General features: G+C 42.1%; 2 protein-coding genes across 6 annotated transcripts in view; one reads left to right on the forward strand and one right to left on the reverse strand.

Moving 5' to 3' along the window:
* Nucleotides 1–2,169, forward strand: part of LOC143301121 (oxysterol-binding protein-related protein 11-like) — a 59,344-nt gene extending 57,175 nt beyond the window's left edge. For 2 of the 4 annotated variants that reach the window (XM_076615175.1, XM_076615176.1), the window contains exon 22: nucleotides 1,349–2,158. In XM_076615175.1, coding sequence (XP_076471290.1) covers nucleotides 1,349–1,432 — 84 coding nt within the window. In that variant the 3' untranslated portion in view covers nucleotides 1,433–2,158. Of the gene's footprint in view, nucleotides 1–1,348 lie in introns of all 4 variants that reach the window. The other 2 variants (XM_076615174.1, XM_076615173.1) reach the window with 2 other exon arrangements.
* Nucleotides 2,170–9,188: 7,019 nt separating this feature from the next.
* Nucleotides 9,189–25,836, reverse strand: part of LOC143300931 (nucleolar GTP-binding protein 2-like) — a 36,211-nt gene continuing 19,563 nt past the window's right edge. For both annotated transcript variants that reach the window (XM_076614867.1, XM_076614868.1), the window contains exons 12-18: nucleotides 23,192–23,350; nucleotides 20,921–21,016; nucleotides 17,498–18,437; nucleotides 15,847–16,061; nucleotides 10,631–12,962; nucleotides 9,593–9,935; nucleotides 9,189–9,418 (exon numbers count right to left, since the gene is read on the reverse strand). In XM_076614867.1, the coding sequence (XP_076470982.1) occupies nucleotides 12,876–12,962; nucleotides 15,847–16,061; nucleotides 17,498–18,437; nucleotides 20,921–21,016; nucleotides 23,192–23,350 (1,497 nt within the window). In that variant the 3' untranslated portion in view covers nucleotides 9,189–9,418; nucleotides 9,593–9,935; nucleotides 10,631–12,875. The remainder of the gene's footprint in view (nucleotides 9,419–9,592; nucleotides 9,936–10,630; nucleotides 12,963–15,846; nucleotides 16,062–17,497; nucleotides 18,438–20,920; nucleotides 21,017–23,191; nucleotides 23,351–25,836) is intronic.

Raw genomic sequence — 25,836 nt, forward strand, 5'->3', positions numbered from 1 at the left:
GGCGGATGAGATGAAACAAACACATTGTATCCACAGTATGTTTGCTACGATTAAGAAATAAATGTAGTTACCTTGTTATCTTAACTCTCTCTCCATATGAACGGCAAAAGAGACGATGTTAAGAGCGTTTCATCCCAAATTACCATCATCAAAATATTGCAAGCGGAACGCTCTTATACTGAAGAGGTGAATGTTGACAAAGAATACCACAGTTCTGACGACGGAAGCTAAAGGTTAGGTCATTCAGACACCCACTGGACATCCGAGGGGTCTGTGTAGAGGAGAAGAGAGGACTGGCCGTACTGAGTGAGTTAAGAACTAATCTGCCAGTGCCTGAACCCTCGTCTGGTGTATACGCAAGCAGAAGATGGAAGTACGCACGTTGAAGATCCTCTTGTCTAATCTTTGTTAAGAATGTCTGATCTTTGTTAAGAGTTCCGTGGGTGATGGAAACAAGAACATACCCAGCATGCACACCCCTGAAAACGGGCTGCCTTCATGGTGGGGTTGATAAACGACAGGCAGCCCTGTTGTCTTGTGCAAGTGCCCCCCTGTTTGTAAAGCACGTAAAGAGTTAAGATAAGATAAGAAGATAAGATAAGAATAACTTTATTATCTCCAACTGGAGAAATTTGGTCAGGTGCATTATCACAACATAGACAAGTAAACAACATGGGGACCATAACTGTAAAAGTCAACAACAGCTTTTACGAATATTACGAAGATACAAATGTAAAAAAATATCTTATACACTGTTTCATACATACATCCACACACTGCAGGTAATAACTAGTATTCTTAATGTAAAAACAGAAAGAATTAAGAAACATTATTTGTATATAATTATAAACATAGCCTACTATACTGCACATTGATTATAATAGACAGATAAGATAAGAATAAAGATACGTTACGGAAAACCGCAACCAGATAATCAGCACACACCCGCACCCACCCATCCCCCACCCACCCCACACACGCGGATTACTTGATTAAACAAGAGTAATAAACATATGTTCTCAAATAAAAGCATTTCACATATTCGCTTTTAAAAAACATTGCAATTGATTATTACATCGTAATTATTAACAGAAATACATTTTGAATATGGACGTTAGCATTAGACATATTCCATTGTACATTCATCCTACATATTGCACATTATTCCTCCTACATATTGCACATTCATTATAACCAATTGTCACGTTTTTAAGCTCAGTAAACACACACACACACACACACACACACACACACAGTTTGGTTTGTGACCAAGGATAGGTGCTATGTAAGTGTCCCCGTCATGATGATGGAGTTGATAGGTCTGTGCTGGTTGTGTGTGTGTGTGCAGTTTTTCCACGAGGAGGGCGAGTCGTGGGTGTACAACAAGATGCTGACGGCAGCAGGCGACAAGGGCAAGGGGGCAGCAGTATGACCGGGGCAGGGGCGCTGACGGCTTCCCCCCTCGACCCCCCCTCCCCCCCTGTTGAGCAATCTCACCCACGGACACTTTGTGTGTGTGTGTTTGTGTGTGTGTGTGCAGAGAGAGAGAGGTGTGTGTGTGTGTAGAAAGAGAGAGATCCGTGTGTGTGTGTGTGTAGAGGTGTGTTTGTGGGAAGGAGGGGGAGTGAGAGGGAGGGGGAGGGGGTATGATTCCACGCCATGTGCAAGTCTCTCTCTCTTTCTCTCTCTCTCTCTCACAAACACGTATGTGTGGGTGTGTAGTGGGGTGGGGATTGAGGGTGGGTGTTGGTTGGGGGTGGAGGGGGGAGACTCCACATCGCGCTACAGTTCACGAAACGCTCTGCTGCCAGCAGTGATGTTTTGTTGTTGTTTTTCTGGGTTTTTTTGTGTGTTTTTTTACTTCTAATGTCCGGGCTTTGTGAGGCGGGGTAAGGATGGATGGGGAGAGGGGCAGAGGAAAGGAAGGGGGAGGAACACACTGACCATCCACCCCCAACCCCCCCACCAGTGTCTCCCCACACACCCCCTCAGCCCTGTACTCAAGGGGCCCATGTGTCCTGACCCCCTCACACCTTCTGCAAATCCCCACCACTCTTTGATAATCATCTTCCTTCCCCTACCTCACCCCCACCCCCTCCACAGTTACGTCCCCATTCCAGTTCAGTACCCCCTCCACCCCTCCACTACACACCCACCCCACCCCTCCACCCTCAACTACACACCCAACTACACACCTACCCCACCGCTCAACTACACACCTACCCCACCCCTCAACTCCACCCCTCAACTACACACCTACCCCACCCCTCAACTCCACCCCTCAACTCCACCCCTCAACTACACACCCACCCCACCCCTCCACCCCCACTCCCCTCCACACCCGCACCCCATCCACCTGACGACGATGGCAGAGTGGGTCAGTGATGTGACACGGGGGTGTTCGCGTTTCGGAGGCTGCATCAGGGACTTGTTTCGTTGAAACGTGTGCCGAGCTGAGTGACGTTCGCTGACTTGATTCGTCGATGGTGTGTGTTGACGATGTTGACGAGGATTCTACTGTTGAGCTTGGCAGTGACGGGAATTATATGATGAAAAAAATAGGATTGTGAGAGCTGTTGTTTTGCCTCCTGCAAGGATCATCATCGGCCGTGTTGAAATCATCAAAATAACGAAACAAAACAAAACGTAACGTACCTTCACTTGGGGGGACTACAAAACAAAACATAAGCGAATCATTTTTCCAAACTATGTTGTCTTTCAGATGGTGAGACTGTTTATGTTTGTTTTCGGAAAGTGAGTGGTAGGTAAGTTTTTGTGAATTGTTGGAAAGTTAGCTCTTTTTTTTTTTTGTTGCATAAAAAAAAATTTTTTTTTTTTTTTTAAACCATTTATTGATTTGATTGTTTTTGATGAGTCACTGCTGCAGAAGCACTTCAATCAAGAGAGAGGGGAGGGATAAACGTGCTCACAGCTGACGAGTGATTATGTCGGGTTCCATGGATCCCACGATGCTTGAGGAGACGGACCTCGGAGACAAGCCCTCTGGTGGCTGTGCGGGGCCGATTCTTCATCGACACACCCTGGCCCTGGCACATAGAGGGCAAGGGAATCTGTGGGGGGGGGGGGGGGGGGGGGGGGGGGGGGGGGCTGTGGGCAGCGGATGCTTTCCTGTCCAAGTGTGTTTGAGATGCAGAGTGCATGCTGGATAGATACACATATTATTTTTGTTATTTATGTTACCATTATTGTTAGACGAACAAAACGCATTTTCTAGTTGGGTTGGGAGTGGAGTCGATGGATTTGGTGCATAAGCTTTAAAGAGGACAAGTGATGGGGAAAGATGTGAGGTAAATATTTTCATTTTGTTTGATCAGCTGGTAAAATAATGAGATGAATGATCAATCTGCAGCTGTGTGTTCTAGAAGATCCCCTATGTGGATGCCAGGAGCTGTTTCATTGGGAACGGTATCCCCCACCTGGAAACACTGTGTTGAAAATTTCATATTTTCTTAGGTCTTTGTTTGTGGCCAGCATGTTGGGTTTATATGTAGGCCAGGCATCTGCTCTGCTTTATTTATTTTTTTTTTTTTCTTAAAGCAGACATGTTTCTTATATGGATCAGTCTTCTTCTTCTTCTTCTGCGTTCGTGGGCTTCAACTCCCACGTTCACTAGTATATACGCGAGTGGGCTTTTTACGTGTATGACCGTTTTTACCCTGCCATGTAGGCAGCCATACTCCGTTTTCGGGGGTGTGCATGCTGGGTATGTTCTTGTTTCCATAACCCACCGAACGCTGACATGGATTACAGGATCTTTAACGTGCGTATTTGATCTTCTGCTTGCATATACACACAAAGGGGGTTCGGGCACTAGCAGGTCTGCACATATGTTGACCTGGGAGATCGTAAAAATCTCCACCCTTCACCCACCAGGCGCCGTCACCGTGATTCGAACCCGAGACCCTCAGATCGAAAGTCCAGCGCTTTAACCATTCGGCTATGGCGCCCGTCTATGGATCAGTCAACATGTGCCCTTGAGACTGAAAATGTTCAGAAGGGCAAGAGGTTGAACAGGGGTGTCAGACGTTGTAGTGTTTTTGTTACTAATCGGAAAAAGCCAGATGGACTAAACAGTTGAACCTTTTTTGGAAGCTAGATGTAATAATTGTCGTGAAGTTTTCTGCCTGATGAGTTTGGGGAAATGAAACAGTTGTTGTTCGGTTGGTCTTTTGTCGTGGCTCTGTTCCACTCAGGATGATGTACTGTTCAGAAAAGGGTGGGGGAGAAAAGGTAATGCTGCAGGAGTTGGTTATTTTTGTTGTTTCCTTGTTGTGACTTCTACATAATTGGACACAAAACAGAAACGCCAAAGAATCGATAGACAGATAGAAAATGCGAAAAAAAACCTAGCCGTATGAAGTGCACAGGAACAGGTGTCGAGATGGCTGCCGGAAAAAGAGGGCGCTAGCCAGGGGGACAAAGGGGAGGTTACCTACTTCCGGGAGGTTATCGGCCGTAGTACTTTCGTTTTCTCCGCATAGGTGGATAGTAGTTTGCACAGGACAGGAATGTCAGACCCCTGCCAGAGTCTGCACTAGTTGGGTCACAGTATGTTATTTAAACGTAATTTTAGATAGAAAATTTCCTTTTCAAGTAATTGATGCGTTTTACTCCGTTTTAAAATCAGTTCCAAGTAATGTAATGTTACAGTTTAAAATCAGTTCTAAGTAGTGTAATCTGTCATGCTCATTTTATAATCAGGTTCGAAGGAAGTAAACTGTCGTACCCTGTTTAGAACCAGTTTCAAGGAAAGCAACATGTCATCATCAGTTTGAAATCAGTTTCAGTCAACGCAGTCTGTCTGTCATAATTGGTACTGTCTGGTGTCTTTGAATGGAATCAAGAGATTAGTTTGAGTGTCTTTTGTCTGGAATGTCTCTGTCGTTGTCTTGGAGGGGGATTGGGGGAGTGGAGTTTTGGGACTGTATTTGATTGATTTTTGTGTGTTTCAGATATGGTTTAGTTTTGTTTCTTCTTGGTGTTTATGAAGAACTTGGTTTAGTTTTGTTTCTTCTTGGTGTTTATGAAGAACTTTACCAATGGTCAGGTCACTGCGCTAAGTGTGGAGCTCTCTGAACAGAATCAGGTTGTGTGAATAGTGTGGAGTTTGTCAGATGCTGACCCCTCGGAACCAGATGAGTGGACTTGCATCTAATGGCATGAGGACAGCTTGTGTCTAACTGTCAGCAGAGTCCAGTTGAACGCGCCGGTACTGAACTTGAAGCAGTCCCTGGTGGTGGAAATACTCACAGCAAAATTCAAACCGTGCCGAGTCCAGGTATCTGAAGAGGATGTTCTGATACTGTGTCAGGACAAACAATGTTTCGATGCTGTTGGGATAAATATGATAATGGTGAACCTTCTGTCTCAGCATGCCTGTGGTCTGAAGCGGCCACTGCAGGGAGAAATACTTTAATTTCATTTTTGTTTACCGTTTCCATGTATGAGTATATACACATAGACATTTTATAATCTGGTATGCTCTCAGTCTTTGTAAAGATCAAGCATCTGCACACACACCCCCCCCCCTTTTTTGTGTGTTTTTTTTAAAACAGATCAAAAGTGTATACTATATGGATAAGTCTCTGCATGTTTTTGTTTTTTTTAACTTAAGCCTCCTTGAAACAAAGTTAGAAGGCTGTATTTGTTCAGATCTTGCATTCTGCTAACAATCACCAGTATATGTGATGGGACATGAAACCTAATTATTCCTCTTCTTGCAGTGAACACGAATGGCTGTTTTACTGCAGACAGTTATTCGAAAAAATTCACACATAGACATGTGTGTGTGTGAATGATTCGGTCTTCTTGAAGGAGGGTTAGGTGACCTGGGATACTTATTTCATGTATACTGTACCCAGTGGCTCAGATTTTGAAGATTCACTGCAGTAATCTGTGCATGAATAGTCATGCTATTGTCACCCTCACAGTTGTACTTGCATGCATGTTTTGTGTATGTGCCTGAATGACTTTTGTGTTCACATTCACATACATCACGTCAGTTGACACTTCGTTTGATCCGTCAGCCAGCAAATTTCTGTGCAATTATTGGCAAAACATTCCTTCTTCGATTTGATTTGATTGTGCATGTGTGTGATGGTGTGTGTGTCCATTTAATATTCGTGCATGTGTTTACAAGTGTGTTTCATTGATGAGCTATATTTGATTTCAGATTTAACTTGCATTTCCATGAATAGCACTTTGTTGAAAAGGTTTATAGTGATTATATTGTATTGAAAAAAATGTATGTTGACATGTTTTATGCACTGCGTTTGTAACCTTGGGTTACCCCTCTGTTAAAATGTCAAAAAACCGTAGCCTACTGTATTTTGCCTGTGTTTGCGCTGACATAAATACCTCAATTATAGACAGTGTGTCACTCGTGTCTGTACTGCCACTGGCCGTTTTTGAAAACAACCAAGATGTATCCTGTGTAATGTTTGGACTTGCTGGGAGTTGATGCCCACCCGATGAACTTTTGTCATGTGGATTTTGGATACCAGGGGTGGGGGGTGGGGGTTGTGCTGTGTGCTTTTGGAGTAAAACGAATCACTGCTGAGTATTTTGTACAGGGCAGAAAGTCATGCTGGTGGAACAGTTGTTTCAGAGGTTTGAGGGGGGAAAGGGAGGATGGGGTGGACGGTGGAATCATCTCAGAGAATCTACACATTAAATCAGCTGCACCCATTTCCAGGAACCTCTGGAGGCGTCATGACAGGACCTGCCAGACATGACTAGACTTGTGATCCAGTGTTCACCGGTCACCAGGGTTCGAGGCCCTGTTTGGGCATGGGGGTGTGTCCTTGGGGGAAGGGCACTGTACTGTGATTTTCCTCGCTTCACCCAGGTGTGAACGGGTACCTGACTGGTGGGGAAGGTTAAAACAGTGAAAGGAGAGGATTGGGCCCTGCCGTCCTGTGCCCAGCTCTTGACACAGCAGTTCACCGGCCTTACGGCTGTGGAACGCTATTTGCATTTGTATTTCTTTTTATCACAACAGATTTCTCTGTGTGAAATTCAGGCTGCTCTCCCCAGGGAGAGCATGTCGCTATACTGCAGCGTCACCCATTTTTTTGTGCACCTTTGCTTTTTCTATCAAAGTGGATTTTCCTACAGAATTTTGCAGGAACAACCCCTTTGTTGCCGTGGGTTCTTTTACGTGCGCGAAGTGCATGCTGCACACGGGACCTCGGTTTATCCTCTCATCCGAATGACTAGCTTCCAGACCACCACTCAAGTCTAGTGGAGGTGGAGAAAATATCGGCGGCTGAGCTGTGATTCGAACCAGCGTGCTCAAATTCTCTCGCTTCCTAGGCGGACGCGTTACCTCTAGGCCATCACTCCACACTGTGGTGCTTCAACCCTGATTTCCAAGAAAGGTCTGTTCTGTGAGAAAGCAGACAACTGCCTGAGACATCTCCATCCTGTGACATATATATCAGAAAAATCTCTTTGAGACTTGGCCACCTTGTAGTAGTGTGACGAGTCATCCCCATTGTAGATTCCAAGCATTGTTTCACTGAACCAGCTTTGGGTTGTGCTTTTCTTTCTTGTCGCAGAATCGGTTCACCTTGGCAAAACGGATTTTTGAGGGCGAAGTTACAAATGGTATTTGTTTATGCAGTCTTACTGAGGAGTTTGCTTGCCACATGTTCCACTGTATTGTGCATCTTTATCCAGATCTCTTGTTAGTTCTTTTTTTTTGTAATGTGTTACTTGAGATTTTAAACAAACTGTATTCCAGCTATGCACCAAATCTGCATTGGTTCAGGAGAGATAAGTTATGTAAATGTCTTGCATATCAGTTATCGGTGATCTTTGAGTTAGATTATTACTCCAGTTCGTATTTACCGGTACATGTGTGCAGATGATGTGATTGTGGATTTTTAGCTCAGCTTGAGTGCAATGACTTATATATCAGCATCACATTTTGGCATATTCATTGTTTGAAAAAAAACTATATTTGAGTTTAGTGGATGTATTGGTTGATTCCCTGCATTCTAATCAAATACTAGATGGAAGTGTTTGAAGTGATTGTATTTTCATCATTGTGTGTTCTGCTCTTGAACAGAACTGCAACAGAGGTCTAGTTTACCGGAGATGGTTCCAGTGAAGCTGTGTGTAGAAATATAAAATAATCAGTGTGCGTGGTTTAGTATTACTTTGAAGCGTGTTCTGGGAATAATCATACACGTTGTCTTCCATGAACGTAGTTGGTTTCAGTTTCCCCATGGATTAAATAGTCATGTCCAGCACAGGTTTCTTGAAAACTTTTGTAGTCCGTTAATGTGTTCAAGTAGTGAAGTTTCAATGCGCACTTGGAAATGATTTTTTTTTTAATGTTTCAAAGCTGATTAACCAATTAAAAATATATATATATATATTAAGTTTTTGTTATCAGTGACACTGCACTATGCTGGTTGTGTAGAAATGTAAATCAATATTTATTGTTTTTTTCTTCAGCTCTGATAGGACATTGTGTGTTCGGCAGGACACATAGCAACAATGATCAGTCAAGAGGTGTGAATGAATCTGGTTGTGTTGTAGGGAGAGGGAGAGAGAGGCTTTTTTTTAAAATTTTTTTTTTTTTTTTTAATAGAATTCTTGTCCCTTGTATTGCATAGCATTGTATTGTGTGCATTGCAGTTAAGATGCCCCCCCCACTCCCCCTCCCCAAGGCTGTCCTGCTTACTAGTAGTGGTGGGATGACCATGACGATGTGCAATGTTGGAACGGCTGTTGACTGGAAAAGCTTAGGTAGCAGCAGCAGCAGCTCGTATGTACTCGCCGGCACTTTGAAATTGTACAGCATCAGTTATCAGCATGTGTGGTCCTCACTGCTTGGAATCATGTGCTGCAGCTTCAGATCCTCTTGTGTCCCCCACCCCCCACCGTTCCCAAGTTCTCCCCCCTTTATGTTTAATTTGAACATCCCCCTCATCCTCCTTCCTAGCAGTTTTGCCGTTGGTTTACTGCCTGCATCCCCTTCCCCCCCCCCCCCACCTTCCCTGTATCAGTTTACACCCTTGCTTTTATCTCTCCATTCCCTTGACATTGGCTTATTCACAGTTGTGTCTGGTGGTGAATTTTTTTTTTTTAAGTAACTTTTTTTCTTTTTTTTTTATATGGGACATGATAAAATGGATATTGTTCACGTTCTAAGTTACTTTTCTCCTTTTTTTTTCTTTTTGCTTCATGATAGTGCGGTAAAGTAATTGTGAACCTGTGCATGAAAGAGCATTAATACAACCCACATTTTTAAAAATATTTTTCAAATATGTTCAGTTTAAATGTGTATAGAATGTGTGGTTAAAAAATGAATGGCAGATGAGTATATTTTATTTTCTTCAGAAGATTGGGTTTTTTTGGGTTTGGTTTTTGTTTGATAATACCCTGCCTTTTTTTAAAGGCCCATTTCCATTTCGTAAGGCTTGACACTTTTTTTTTTTGTAGTATAATTTCTAAAGTTTTTCCGTAAAGCGATGTGTGGGGAAAAACAAATTAGCGTAACGTTGTGTCCTCTGTGGTGGCAAATAAATGGTGGTGAAAGGACACTTTGATAATACCCTGCTGGTGAGTAAATTTTTTTTTTAAAGGCCCATTTCCATTTCGTAAGGCTTGACACTTTTTTTTTTTGTAGTATAATTTCTAAAGTTTTTCCGTAAAGCGATGTGTGGGGATCGCTTTTTGTTCTGTGCCATCCACCTCCCCCACCCACCTCTCCCTAGATGGGCGCTTCCTTATATACTTGAAATTCTTCAAATCTGACCACTACTCACTTTGAGTCAGCCAATGAAAATGGACCTTACAAATCAGGTCAGCCAATGGAAATGGGCCTCTTGAAAAAGAGCTCATGTCCAGAGTCCGTAAAATAGCAGTGCTCATGTCTCTCAGTTCAGGGGGACACAGAAAACCTTTGTTGGTGAATGGCAGATGTGTGTATATTTTATTTTCTTTAGAAGATTGGGTTTTTTGGGGTTTGTTTTTTGTTTTTTTTAAAAGATTCAAGGGGATAAAGTGGATAAACTAAATTGCAGATAAATTCCTTTTAAGGATGTTATTTTATTTAGCCAGCTTTGCTGCAGAATATTTGAATATCACAGAATATTTAGTTAACATGTAGAATGGCACAATTGTAAGAAAAGATTTTTGGTTTTAATTGTGTGTTTCATTCATGCCACAACTGTCATGAAAAGGCGTTAAAAAAAACAAATTAGCGTAACGTCGTGTCCTCTGTGGTGGCAAATAAATGGTGAGTAACTTTTTGTTAAGGCCCATTTCCATTTTGTAAGGTCATAAGTGCTGACACTTTTTTTTGTAGTATAATTTGTGGGGATCGCGTTTTGTTCTGTGCCATCCACCTCCCCCACCCACCTCTCCCTAGATGGGCGCTTCCTTATATACTTGAAATTCTTCAAATCTGACCACTACTCACTTTGAGTCAGCCAATGAAAATGGACCTTACAATTCAGGTCAGCCAATGGAAATGGGCCTTGCCAAAAAAAAAAGTACTCACCAGAAGGCAAGCATGAAGCATGCACGTCATGTGTAATACCACCGCCTTGAAAAAGAGCTCATGTCCAGAGTGGGTAAAATAGACACAGAAAACCTTTGTTGGTTATGTTTTTGAACATGAACAAATGAGGAATGAAAACATGATTTCAAGCAGCTCCTATGTTCTTGATATGATACATGTAGAATGATTTCATGTCATATCAATTTCTGTGATATAAAAACATGATACGCTTTTGAAATTTTTTGGGGGGTGATGTATGTCTGTGTTTGTGCGCAGATGGAGATTGTAAATGTTTGAATGGATCATCCTAAAAGCTCTAAGAAACAAATATTATTCAATTGTCAAATTTCAGTTGTAACCAGTAACATTTCAAACTAGCACTATGAAAATTTCAATACAAGTGTTTCTACAACTTCAGTTCATTTAATAAGAGCATTCAAACACACAAAAATATATATATATATATTATGTACATCTCGAGAATCATAGCAAGTGAATAACACTCTCCCTTCATAATTTAAACCCACTTATGATATTCCTGTTATGATAGTTAAACCCACTTATGATATTCCTGTTATGATAGTTAAACCGACTTATGATATTCCAGTTATGATAGTTAAACCCACTTATGATATTCCTATAGTTAAACCCACTTATGATATTCCTATTATGATAGTTAAACCCACTTATGATATTCCTATAGTTAAAACCCAGCTACAACAGAGTAACAAAGAGAGAGAAGTAAATACAGAGTTAGTTACCACTCTTCACTGTTTGTTAATCATTTACTCTCCTCGTCTCATTATCCTTTCACATGCTTTTCAAACTGAATCAGATACTGAACCACACAACTACTTAGTACTTTCAATTTCATTATATTTCTCTACACAGACACACATGTTCAATTAAGGGCTTACCCTTGGTTATAACAAAAAGGGGGGAACAGAGAGAGAGAGAGAGAAGGGGGTGGGGGGGGGATAGAAGCAATTTCACAATTCAATTGGTTCACAGGAAACGTTCAAAAATTTATGTATGCCTTGAAGTAAATGAAAGTTCAGTTCCAAAATCTAAATAAACGTGTGTGTCTGTGCGTGCACACAATATTATTTACACTACCATACATGACTGCAAGCACATGCTATCACACACATGGTAACTTCCCTTCTCCATTTACATGCATACAAATGTGTACATGCACACATACATTATCTCTCAAGAAAAACATCCCAATGCTCTTTAACAGCCATGCTGTCAAACCTGAGGTTCCCACAAGTGTGAGCAAACAAAATTCCATACTTTTTCCAAAACCCTGCGGTGCTTTTTCCATTGACCCAAGAAACAAAGTCACACACAAACGTACAAGCACGCACAAAGACGCACACTCACTACAGAGTTTCCCAGAAACAAAGTTACACACAAACGTACAAGCACGCACAAAGACGCACACTCACTACAGAGTTTCCCAGAAACAAAGTTACATACAATCATACACAAACACACACACACTACACTTTCCACATACCTATCAAGACTGGTGGTGATCGGTTTTTGTACTGATGACGAGACAACCCAACTTAGCTGAATGTTTACCACTATTTCTCAAGGATAAAAAGCCTAATACATTGTATTTTGTGAAAACTAATATTGCAGGGGAAAAAACTGTTGACCCTGACTGATATCCACTGCCTTTCTTTCCTGCATCTTTTTCTCTCTTTTTTTATGCTGTAGGTGTGATGAAGGTATTATGAAAATTCCAAGACATTAACAGACCTTACAGGGTAAAAAAAAAACATGTATTTCCATGACTTTACCAGATTTCCAGGACTCTGTGAGTGGCAGAATAGTTAACTCACTCAGTACGGCCAGTCCTCTTCAGTATAAGAGCGTTCCGCTTGCAATACTTTGACGATGGTCATTGGGGTGAAACGCTGTTAGCGTCGTCTCTTTCGCCGTTCGTATGGAGAGAGTTAAGACACTCGTCGGCCAACAAAGCATCCGTGAGGGTCTGGGTTCGAATCCTCCTCTCACCCTTTCGCCCCAAGTTTGACAGGAAAATCAACTGAGCAGCTAGTCTTTCAGACGAGACAATAAACCAAGGTGCACTGAAAAAGAACCCATGCCACCATGAATCTGGCAAAATCCTCGAGAAGAAATCCATTCAAATAGGTACACAAATACATGCAAGTACTCAAGGCCTGACTAAGCACGCTGGCATGTGCCTGGCAAATGTGTAGCGCACGTGGATTTGTCAGAACGCAGTGACGCTTCCTTGAGAAACAAACTGTAGGAATCGTCTAAAAACCACAAGCATTCACAACACAGAGCCATGACAGCAGCCTCATCTCTTCCTGTTCTTCACGTTGACTTCGCTGTAGAAGTGTTTCCCTGCTTTCTGCTGCCTGGCCTCCCGTTCCGCTCGCCGTCTCTGCAAACACAAAGTATCCACACACAAATCAGGGCTCTGGCTACTTGTCTTCCTTCAGTACACTTCATTTCAGAGAACTCTGCAAACACAAAGTGTCCACACACAAATCAGGGCTCTGGGTACTTGTCTTCCTTCAGTACACTTCATTTCAGAGAACTAACAAATTCTACATGTAATAAGGGTGACTGATAAGCAAGGTAAGGCACATACTGTTTTTCATCCACTCTTTACCCCGTTTTCTTCAAAACAGAACAGAGTCTCTGTGGGCTTTTCCCCAATACAACAGACTGAACAACACGCCAGTAGCCAAATTCCTGGCATCAAAGATCTTTTCCCACCCCTCTTGTGGCCAATCAGTGGCAGCCTCTGTTTGTGTGCACGCTCACGTGTGTGTGTGTGTCTGTGTATTTGTGTACGTGCGCGAGTAAGTGTACACGTGTTCAGTTTAGTTTAACGTCTTTTCACTGTTTAGTGATATTAGACACACAAAAAAAAAAGAGGGGGGGGGGGGGGGGTGTGTGTGTGGGGAAGTGTTACGTACGCATGGGAGATGAGGTGTGGGGTACTTGATAAGAGGCGGTGGGATGACTGTAGTGAAGTGAGTAGTAGAAAACGAGGAGCTACTAAGGACTGTCCTAACAGTGAACGATAACATGAATTATAACAGTGAGTTAATCATCCATATAGCAGTAAAAAGCACGCTTGTCATAACAGAAAACGTGATCAGTCAAAGGTAGATACCAACTGGACTTTGAATCAAATATTCATAAATTTTTTGAAGTTATTCAGAACATCTCCAATGGACAAATATGTGTTTGGTGGAAACTGGTCGGCTATTTTTTTTTAAAGAACAGTTGTCTTGTTTTTGGACACTGGACAAGTATATGGCAGACATTGATTTCTTTTCCGCACAGACACTGTGTATTTCTGCAAAATTTAGTTCGAAGGGCATTCAAACGGAATCAGTGAATTAAACATCTAACTGGTCTTGACTGGGAGACAGATAAATCATTTAAGAAAGCCTTGGGGTTGCTCAATGTAACTGTCTTCATACAGTGACGGTAATACTGGCAGTCTAAATCTTTTAGCCTGTGTTTATGTAGATCACATGACACTTTTTCAATCCACCTATAACACTCTCGTAAATCTAATGGGATCTTGAGGAGGACTGAGCCTTTGCTGTCTCGCGCTGCCTTTCTGGCAGCCTGATCTGCCTTCTCATTTGCAAAAATTCCACAGTGAGAAGGCACCCAAATGAAAGTTACATTGATGCCTTTGATTGATAATTGATGAACAATGTGTTTTATTTCTGTGATCATCTCAAGGCGTGATTTTTGATTTGCAGATCTAAGCACATTCAACGCCGATTTTGAATCTACGCAAAGTAGGATTTGACTATCTTTTTTATGAAAATCTAGAATGCAGATTAAAGCCATAAGTACAGCAACGAGCTCAGCAGAAAAGATACAAAGATGTTTGCCCAGGTGGTACATTTTCTCACGGTCTAATTCTGGAATTACAAAAGCTGCTCCAGCTCTGCCATCATCAAGAACTAAACCATCTGTATAGATTTTTAGATAATTTCTATATTCATTTTCTATATGAGAGCATACAGAGCTCTTTAGTATATTCGGTGAATCATTTTTTTGCAGATCTGTGTAGTCCATATCAAAGTTGGGTTTTCTCAATTCCCAGGATGGTATGGTTGAGAATGACGGTCTAACAGCAAAATGTGTCAGGAGAGCTATGTGCACGTGCATGTGTGTGTGTGTGTGTGTGTGTGAGTGTGTGTGTGTGTAGAGGATGAGGTGTGTGTGTGTGTATGCATGTCTGTACTATGGGAGCAATGGAATATTGGAACGTGCGGGTGTGCATATATATATATTTGTATATGTGAGTGTGTGTGTGTGTGTGTGTAGGGAGGGTTTGGGGGGGGGGGATATGGGCGTATGTGTGTGTGATTGTATATACACAGCCTAGGAATGAGTGTGCGGAGGAGGTGGGGGGTGGGGTGCAGCGTAATTTGGGAATTTGGGAGGCCATGTGTGTGTGTCGGGGCTCATGTATGTTTATGTGTATTTGTGCATTGATATCTGTGAAACTGCATGTTTGTTGCATATCTGTTATGCATATGTGTGTGTATATGTGAATGTGTATCTGCATGTTTTACATTTATTTGCTTATTTATCATCATTATTGTCTTTTTATTTAATTTTCATTTATTATTATCATCATCATTATTATTTATTTCTTCTTTTTTTTCACCCTCAAGGCCTGACTAAGCGCACTGGTGGGTCACGGCAAGTATGTTGGATGAACGTAATTTTTGGAAAACAATTTCCTTTTTGTTATTGTCTGATACACACTAATTCATTTGATTGACAACCATGTTTGATAAAGTGAAGTAATCAAAATGTTTGTCGACCACAGATTGAAACTTTGTGGGATAACAGCTAGACAGCCTAACATTTGATCAAGTAAACAAGAAGATACATCAATCAGAACACGGACAAAACAGTACGCAGAGGATTAAGAAATACCGCCACCACCCAAAACGAGAGGAAATATTACTACTCACACACACACACACACGCTCACACACACACACACACGCTCACACACACACACGCACACACACACTCACACACACACAAACGCTCACACACACACACACACACACTCACACAAACACAAGCTCACACACACATGCTCACACACACTCACACACGCTCACACACACACACACTCACACACACACACGCTCACACACACACACACACACGCTCACACACACACACACTCACACACACACACGCTCACACACACACACACTCACACACATTATGACAAATGACCTCGCATACAAACAACAACAAAAAGTTACCATCTTGCTGCTCAAACGAGGTGGTTCCTGATCAACATCTTCGTCTCTCCTTCGTTTGAGGTTGGACTTTGAATGTTTGGCTTTCCTGTCCGACCCACTGGCGACACCCTGTGACGTTCCGGGTGTGGGGGTGGTGGAGGAGGAGGGGGTGGGTGGCACCACTTCCACTGTCGTCATGTCGTTCGTGTCCCTCACCGTGAACACCACGCTGGCTCCTGCATACACACACATATATAAATGTCATTCCTGTGCGTGCATATTCATATCATTCTAGTACACACACACACATAATCATAATTTACACAGATGCCTTTCTTGTACACACATATAGAGATGATGTTTTTCTTGCGCACAGTCACACTCATATTGATGTCATTCCTGTACACACATATATATTGATGTCATTCTTCCACACTCACATATGCTATAGATGTCTTTCCTGTACAGTACACACACGTATATATGACATCTCTTTTTAGATTATAGCACTGTTCTGTGTTGTTTTACTTTCTTGTCATAGCAGACTTCTGTGTGAAATTAGGGATGCTCTCCCCTGAAAAAAAAAAGAAAAAAGAATTGTGGTCGTGTCCCCTTTTTTTCCTTTCGTTTTCTGTCAGGAAGTGTGTTCATTTTACAATCAAAGCGGACTTTCCTTCAAACTTTTGCCAGGAGGACAAACTCTCTTGTTGCCACGGTTTCTTCTGCATGCGCCATGTGCATAATGCACACGGGACATCAGTTTACTGTCTCAGCAAAAAAAACAAAACTAGCACCCAGACCACTGCTCAAGGTCTGTTGGAGGGGGAGAGTAAATACCCTGGTCCACGCTTGCAAGTTGCAGGCTTAACCATTAGGCCACCACTGCACTCATGGCCAGTAACAGTCCTTCAGTGATGAACACACTCATCTTCTTCTGCTTCTTCTGCGTTCACTCGTATGCACACGAGTGGGCTTTTACGTGTATGACCCGTTTTTACCCCGCCATGTAGGCAGCCATACTCCGTTTTTGGGGGTGTGCATGCTGGGTATGTTCTTGTTTCCATAACCCACCGAACGCTGACATGGACTACAGGATCTTTAACGTGCGTATTTGATCTTCTGCTTGCATATACACACGAAGGGGGTTCAGGCACTAGCAGGTCTGCACATATGTTGACCTGGGAGATCGTAAAAATCTCCACCCTTTACCCACCAGGCGCCGTCACCGTGATTCGAACCCGGGACCCTCAGATTGACAGTCCAACGCTTTAACCACTTGGCTATTGCGCCCGTCGAACACACTCATCAACAAACAATCTACTTACAGCACCAAAGTCTGAAAGCCAGTGTCAGCAAAGCTGAGGAGTCACTTCCTCATACTTTCAATTTTTATAGATGTCTGGTTATGCCATCCAGATAATTTTAACATAATCGGAGAACAGACATTTATGTACTCAAAATAATTTTCGACACATGTAAAGACACCTTGTGAAAGACAATTACAAAAACAAATTAAAACTAAGAACAGACTATCCTTATACAACAGGTCTTTGTTTAAACTTTTGTTTTCAGCAAGACAGAAACATTATGACAACAACATAAATAAAACTTTGCAACACCACAAAAGCTAAAACATTAAAAACAAAAACATCAAACAGCTGAAAAAACACACCTGCGTATTGTACATCCTTCCCAGCCGACTGACGACTGACCTCGGACGTGGTCCAATCCCCACTCCCGGACACGACCTTCCCACGACCCTGTTTCACCGCTCTGGTCGCCCGTGACTGGGCAGACTCCGCGCTCCCATTCGGCGCCCTCTGGACATCCGTCCTCTCCAAGGCTGAGCTCTTCCTCTGGACTGGGGTGGTTTTCCTCTCTGGCGCTCCTGGAACGGTGATGGGCGAGACGGGCGAGGTGTCTTTCGCACTGACAGGCATGACCGCTGACTGCCTCTCGGGCTCCAAACTGACAGATGCGGCGGCCAACTGCCTCTCCGCTTTCACCTTCTTCCTTTTCTGCTGCTTGGCCTTGATCAGCTCCAGTTTCTTCTGGATGCGCTGGCCCTCCCGCTTGATGTTTTCCAGCCGCAGTCTCGTCGGGGCCAGGAAAGCGTGGGTGCCAAGCACGGAGTTGTCTTTCTTCCCGCCGCCCCTCCTGCGCTTCTTCTTGCTGGGCTTGTCTTCCGAGGTCTCTGGTTCCGGCTCCAAGGGGAGGAAAGTCACGTGCTTTTTCACCTTCTTGGCTTTCTTCTTCTCACTCTTCGCACTGTTTGTGTCACCAGCGGCGACTTCTGTTGTGTCCTCTCCATCAACCTTCTCACCACACTCCCCTCCGTTGTTGGATTCTTTTTCGTCTTCGTTGGTCGCTTCCGCCTTGTGTTCGTTCTCCTTGTCATCCTCTTCATCGTCATCTTCACCGTCGTCGGTGTCTTCGCTTTCATCATGCACGGCATCAGGGTTGGAGGTGACGGGCTGAACGTCGTCAGTGTCGAACATGGGGTCCACTTTGATAGAGGCGTAGTCCTGGATGACGGTGGGCGTGGCCTTCTTCTTGCTGTCCTGGGGCTGCTGTTCTGTGGGGGGCTTCACCTTGGCCAGCACTTCTTCCAGCTGTTCACACACACACACACATTCACAGATAGTACATCATGTGTAAATGTGTTCAATGAAACTACTCTCACGACTACCATTTCACACAGTCACACACACACACAATCACATACACAGCCACACACACACACACACAGTGACACACACACAAATGATGTATGTGAGAGGTTGGAACAGCACTGTCTGACACACACACACACACACGAATAAGAATGTGAGTGAGAAGTTGAAACAGCATTATCGGACACAAAAATACACACACACAAACACACAGATCCGGATGTATGTGGCAGGTTGGAACAGCACTATCTTACACAAATACACAAACACACACTCATACACAGATACATAAGCACACACACACAGACACACTTGCAAACACTCAAACCACATTCATAACCACACACACACAAACCACACACTCACATTCAAACAAGGACATGTAAGCACTCTCATACACACTCACACTCATACACAGACACATAAGCTGGCACACACACACAGTCACACCTTCACCCTCCTCCCTTTCTCCTGCTCATTTCAGTCGTGCCTCTTTCCTGTAGTCTGTGTGGTGATTAATTTGACAGTCTTAATAACCCCTTTACTTCTTGATTTTTTTTCTTTTCTTTTTTTCAATATCTGCTATTGTACTACAATATGATCTGTAATATACTACAATATGATTTGATACCTAATTATGTTTATGTATGCATATGCATACATATCTGTATGTACATGTAGACATATGCATGCATGTGGGTATATGTGCAAATATGTATATGCATAAGGGTGTGTGTGTTTGGGGATGAGTGTGTGCATATGTGTGTGGGTGGGTGGGTGTGAGTGTGTGACAGTGTTCCCTTCATTATATTTTTATGATGATGATGGTCCGTTGATTAGTATTATAATTATCATTAGTAGTAGTAGTAGTAGTAGTAGTAGTAGTGGTAGTGGTAGTATTTACTATTGTTATTATTGTTGTGTCTTATCGTTACTGTTTTTTGTTGTCACAAGGACAGATTGGAAGACTAGGCAATGCCTAAAATCTTTATCCTTGAGTAATAAAGTTTTTTTTGAATCTTGAATCTTGAATCTGCTCCACCTCCCCACCCCCCCTTTTTTTTTTTATCTAGAAAAGATGTAAAGCTGAAGTTCTACTACTACTACTACTACCACCACCACCACACACACACACCATACAGTATTATTGTAGACTGATAACATCTCATGTCGCATAAGACCATCCAAGTCAAGACTAAGTTTACTAAAAAAAAAAAAAAAAGTTTACAGGTCTGTGGTTAACAAACCACACATAACCTTGTTTTTATTTCAGTGTCATAGGATCAACAAATTCCTCTCTAGTCTCTCCCCTCTTTCAGCTTAACAAAGCATCCATGAAAGGTTTGAGACATCATACTCCAGAAAGCTCTACGGCTGTGTGGAGGCCCAGCTGCCTCCTGTTCTTCTTCTTCTTCTGCGTTCGTGGGCTGCAACTCCCACGTTCACTCGTATGCACACGGGTGGGTTTTTACGTGTATGACCGTTTTTACCCCGCCATATAGGCAGCCATACTCCGCTTTCGGGGGTATGCATGCTGGGAATGTTCTCGTTTCCATAACCCACCGAACGCTGCCATGGATTACAGGATCTTTAACGTGCGTATTTGATCTTCTGCTTGCATATACACACGAAGGGGGTTCAGGCACTAGCAGGTCTGCACATATGTTGACCTGGGAGATCGTAAAAATCTCCACCCTTTACCCACCAGGCGCCGTCACCGTGATTCGAACCCGGGACCCTCAGATTGACAGTCCAACGCTTTAACCACTCGGCTATTGCGCCCGTCATGCTAACGTCCATATTCTAAATATATTTCTGTTTAATAATTACGATGTAATAATTAACTGCAATGTTTTTAAAAGCGAATATGTGAAATGCTTTTATTTGAGAACATATGTTTATTACTCTTGTTTAATCAAGTAATCCGCGTGTGTGGGGTGGGTGGGGGTGGGGAGGGGGGTGCGGGTGAGTGCTGATTATCTGGTTGCGGTTTTCCGCAATTTATCTTTATTCTTATCTTATCTGTCTATTATAATCAATGTGCAGTATAGTAGGCTATGTTTATAATTATATTCAAATAATGTTTCTTAATTCTTTCTGTTTTTACATTAAGAATACTAGTTATTACCTGCAGTGTGTGGATGTATGTATGAAACGGTGTATGTGATATTTTTTTTTTACATTTGTATCTTCGTAATATTCGTAAAAGCTGTTGTTGACTTTTTACAGTTATGGTCCCCATGTTGTTTACTTGTCTATGTTGTGATAATGCACCTGACCAAATTTCTCCAGTTGGAGATAATAAAGTTATTCTTATCTTATCTTATCTTATCTCCACCGCGGAGACTGGGGTGTCTATCTAACAAAACGAAACGAAGAAGAATCTTGTTTACACTGTATGCTGCCGACAGTATTCAACTCACCGGAGGTTCTGGTGGCCTGACAAAGTAAGGAATCTTCCCTCTCTGGAAGTCGTTCAGCACCATCTTCGCTGAGGTGCTGATGTCTGGCTCTCCTCCCTGTGTGAACAGCGACACAATTCTTTGATCACTGTCAATCCCATATGTGCAAAAACTGGTTTCATTCAACCTATCAATTCTAGCACTGAACTCATAAATTTGTACATGTGACGCTGCACGTGAAAATCCAGCTGAAGTTGCAGCCAGCTATTATCAGCTGTGAATAAAAACACATCACTGGGGTCAAAATAATGAAAATCGAGATTTTCACGAACTTTACATCTTTGCAGTCTTATCTAGAGTGATGGCTTAGAGGTAACACGTCTACCTAGGAAGTGAGATAATCTGAGCGCGCTGGTTCGAATCACGGCTAAGCCGCCGATATTTTCTCCCCCTCCACTAGACCTTGAGTGGTGGTCTGGACTCTAGTCATTCGGATGAGACGATAAACCAAGGTCCCGTGTGCAGCATGCACTTAGCGCACGTAAAAGAACCCACGGAAACAAAAAGGTTGTTCCTCGCAAAATTCTGTAGAAAAATCCACTTCGATAGGAAAACAAATAAAACTGCACGCAGGAAAAAAAAAAAAAAAAAAAAGGTGGCGCTGTAGTGTAGCGACGCGCTCTCCCTGGGGAGAGCAGCCCGAATTTCACACAGAGAAATCTGTTGTGATAAAAAGAAATACAAATACACAATACAAATCTTTGCTGTCCATATTTACTGTATGTGCATGCCCTGTTGGTACTGCTGCACACATCTGTCACTAAGTTGCCATGCTCAGTACATTTGACTCCAGGCTTTTATTAAATTACGTCAGCCGATGATGTGGCAGTTCACATATTGATTGCAGTTATTTTGATGTGGTAGATAAGCCGAAGTTCTAAAGATTCATAAGCACTGCAGGGAATTTTTTTTTTCAAACACAAACGCGGCCTTTGTGTCTCATTTGAGCATCCACGGTCACCTCTGACTGCTGTCTCGTGACATGACTTCTCCACTCACCAGTCTTCACTTCATTTGAGTACAGAGAGAAAATATCAGCTTTCCTGTGCTTTTCTTCATAAAGAAATATATAGTTTGCTTAATTCTGAATTTTCTGAAACCACATACATGTTCAAGATAATTTTGTTCTAAAGTTACAAGCAGGCAAATGTATGTATTTTTCAAGAGCTAATTTCTCCATTTTGTTCTTTTTGGGCACGCCAACATTGAAAAAACACACAAAAAACTATGACAGATAGATAAATTCTGTTGTTTTTTTATGTCAATTTCTGATTTTAAATCTTTCTGATGGAACATAAATGTAAAAAAACAAAAGAGATAAATTCCGACTTTAGCCAGTTTCGCAAGCTGCATCACAAATGTATGAAAGCCGTACAAATGTTAAAAAAAACACACACATAAACAATCCGATTCTAATCCAGCACTCAAGACCATTCCCATCACGCAGAACTCTAGCCTAGTAAAGGTCATCACTGGGCTCCTTTCTGTCAAATCCAATCAACATGTTTGTTCAAAAGGAAATTTTTTCCCTAAAATTACATTTATCTAACATACTTACCGTGACCCACTAGTGCAGACTCCGGCAGGGAGTCCGATTTCTGTCCTGTGCAAACTACTACACGCCTATGCGGAAAAAAACAACAACACCTTGACAACAAAGTCATCCTCAGACAGGCCCTTGGCTGAAGAATGAGGCTCTGTAAACACCTCAGGGGGTGTCCCACTGGCAAGACAGTGCTTGTCGGCAGGGGACGTGCCAGAGCACCAACCTTTCTGTGAGAAGCCCCTGTGGGGGGTGGTCACTGTGTTGGGCGATAGGGGAAACAGGAGGTGACCCTGTGAATGAGGGGCCTGCATGAGGAGTTAATGAGGGGCCGCCCACAGTGCGGAGAGTGAAAACTCTGGAGAGAGTGGGAACAAGCACCGCAACAGGTTCGGTGCCGGCTTAAAGAACAGAGTAGGTCGGTACTGCGTGCTGCCACCTGGCCATGGCCTTTGTTGCAGCAGGATCCACTGGAGATGTGAAGATTGCCTCTCTGTAACCACAGCAGTGGTTGTGTCAAAACTGAAAAGGGTCAGGCAAGGAAGACCACGTGGGGAAATCATTTTCCAACACCAGTGGTTTGAGGAGTTGATGCGGCATTCATGTTCATGTTCTGTCATTTTTATCATAATCATTATTATCACTGTCGTGTAACCAAGTGAAAACACAGACATGGACTGGGCACACACCTTGAGCAGTTTGCCGAGGCGACGAGCCACCTGCTCCAAGAAATCTTCGGGGTCCTCCCACTGTGTGATGTCATAGGCCTTCTTCAGGTAGTCTCCCTTCACTCGCTCCAGCATGGCGCCAATGTAGTCCTGCGGGTCTCGCACGTTTTCTATGCGTACCTGTGTTGTGTGACATGGCGTGCAGTGCGTCAGTGAGCCGCTTGGTGTGTGTTCTGTCACTACATCGGGGGGGGGGGGGGGAGGGTGTGTGAGTGTGAGTGTGAGTGTGTGTGAGTGTGAGTGTGAGTGTGAGTGTGAGTGTGTGTGTGTGTGTGCCATGGAAGCTGTGATGTGTAGCCTAGGAATGAGTGTATGGAGGAGGGGGGGTGCAGGGTAATGTGTGGCTGTGTGCGTGTGTGTGTGTGTTGGTGCTCATACACGTTTATGTGTATTTGATAGTGCTTTCATATCTGTGAAATTGCATGTTGGTTGCATATCTGTTATGCGTGTGTGTGTGTGTGTGTGTGTATGTGTGAACGTGTGTCTGCATGTTTTACATTTATTTGCTTATTTATCATTTTTGTTGTCTTTTTTTTTCTTTTCTTTTTTTTCTTTTTTTTTTGTGTCTGTGCGCTTAGAGTTGACTTAATCAAGATTTTGCGCCCTATAAATATCATTATTATTATCAGTAATATTTTTTATATATTTATCTATTATCTTTTATTTATTATTTTATTTTATTTATTTATTTATTTATTTTTTATCTTATTTTATTATTATCATTATTATTATATATAAAATATATATATTTTTTCTTCTTCTTTTTTTCTGAAGGCCTGACTAAGCGCATTGGGTTACGCTGCTGGTCAGGCATCTGTTTGGCAGATGTGGTGTAGTGTATATGGATTTGACCGAACACAGTGATGCCTCCTTGAGCTACTGATACTGATACTGTGATCAATTCTTACTGTCTAGTTACACTGTTGTGTGATCAATTCTTACTATCCAGTTACATTGTTGTGTGATCAATTCTTACTGCCCTGTTACACTGTTGTGTGATCAATTCTTACTATCCATTTACAGTTTCAGTTTCACTTTCTCAAGGAGGCGTCACTGCGTTCGGACAAATCCATACACGCTACACCACATCTGTTGAGCAGATGCCTGACCAGCAGCATAACCCAACGCGCTTAGTCAGGCCTTGAGTGCATGCTTACATATTTGTGTACCTATGAAAGTGGATTTCATTTTACGTAATTTCGCCAGAGGACAACACTCTCGTTGCCATGGGTTCTTTTTCAGTGCGCCAAGTGCGTGCTGCACACGGGACCTCGGTTTATCGTCTCATCCGAAAGACTAGACGCTCAGTTTGATTTTCCAGTCAAACTTAGGAGAAAGGGCGAGAGCGGGATTCGAACCCACACCCTCACGGACTCTCTGTATTGGCAGCTGAGCGTCTTAACCATTCTGCCACCTTCCTCCTATATACACTGTAGTGTGATCAATTCTTACTATCCATTTACACTGTAGTGTGATCAATTCTTACTATCCATTTACACTGTTGTGTGATCAATTCTTACTATCCATTTACACTGTTGTGTGATCAATTCTTAGTATCCATTTACACTGTTGTGTGATCAATTCTTACTATCCATTTACACTGTAGTGTGATCAATTCTTACTATCCATTTACACTGTTGTGTGATCAAATCTTACTGCCCAGTTAAACCATTTGTTCAATTATCACTACACAATTACACCTATTTACCGTTCAGTTCTCACAATCTAATTACACCTTTTTACTGTTCAATGCCCAATAGCCAATAACATCATTTGACTGTTCAATTTTTCACTACCCAATTACACAGTTTGACAGTTCAATTTTCACTATCCAATTACACTGTTTGACAGCTCAATACTCACTTTTCAATTACACTGTTTGACAGTTCAATTTTTCACTACCCAATTACACAGTTTGAACGTTCAATTTTCACTACCCAATTACACTGTTTGACCGTTCAATTTTCACTACCCAATTACACTGTTTGACAGTTCAATTTTCACTACCCAATTACACAGTTTGACAGTTCAATTTTCACTACCCAATTACACAGTTTGACCGTTCAATTTTCACTACCCAATTACACAGTTTGACTGTTCAATACTCACTTTTCAATTACACAGTTTGACTGTTCAGTACTCACTTTTCAATTACACAGTTTGACAGTTCAATACTCACTTTTCAATTACACTGTTTGACAGTTCAATACTCACTTTTCAATTACACAGTTTGACAGTTCAATACTCACTTTTCAATTACACAGTTTGACAGTTCAATACTCACTTTTCAATTACACAGTTTGACTGTTCAATACTCACTTTTCAATTACACAGTTTGACAGTTCAATACTCACTTTTCAATTACACTGATTGACAGTTCAATTCTCACTTTTCAATTACACAGTTTGACAGTTCAATTCTCACTTTTCCATTACACTGTTTGACTGTTCAATTCTTACTATCCAGTTAACATTGTTTGTTGTTTGTTCAATTCACCTTAATTTTTTTATTTTATTTATTCATTTGTTATTTTATTTTATTTTATTTATTTATTCTTTAATTTTTATTTTATTTTATTTATTTATTTATTTTCTCAAGGCCTGACT

Source organism: Babylonia areolata, chromosome 27 (genome assembly GCF_041734735.1).
Source record: "Babylonia areolata isolate BAREFJ2019XMU chromosome 27, ASM4173473v1, whole genome shotgun sequence".
NCBI classification, from domain to species: Eukaryota; Metazoa; Mollusca; class Gastropoda; order Neogastropoda; family Buccinidae; genus Babylonia; species Babylonia areolata.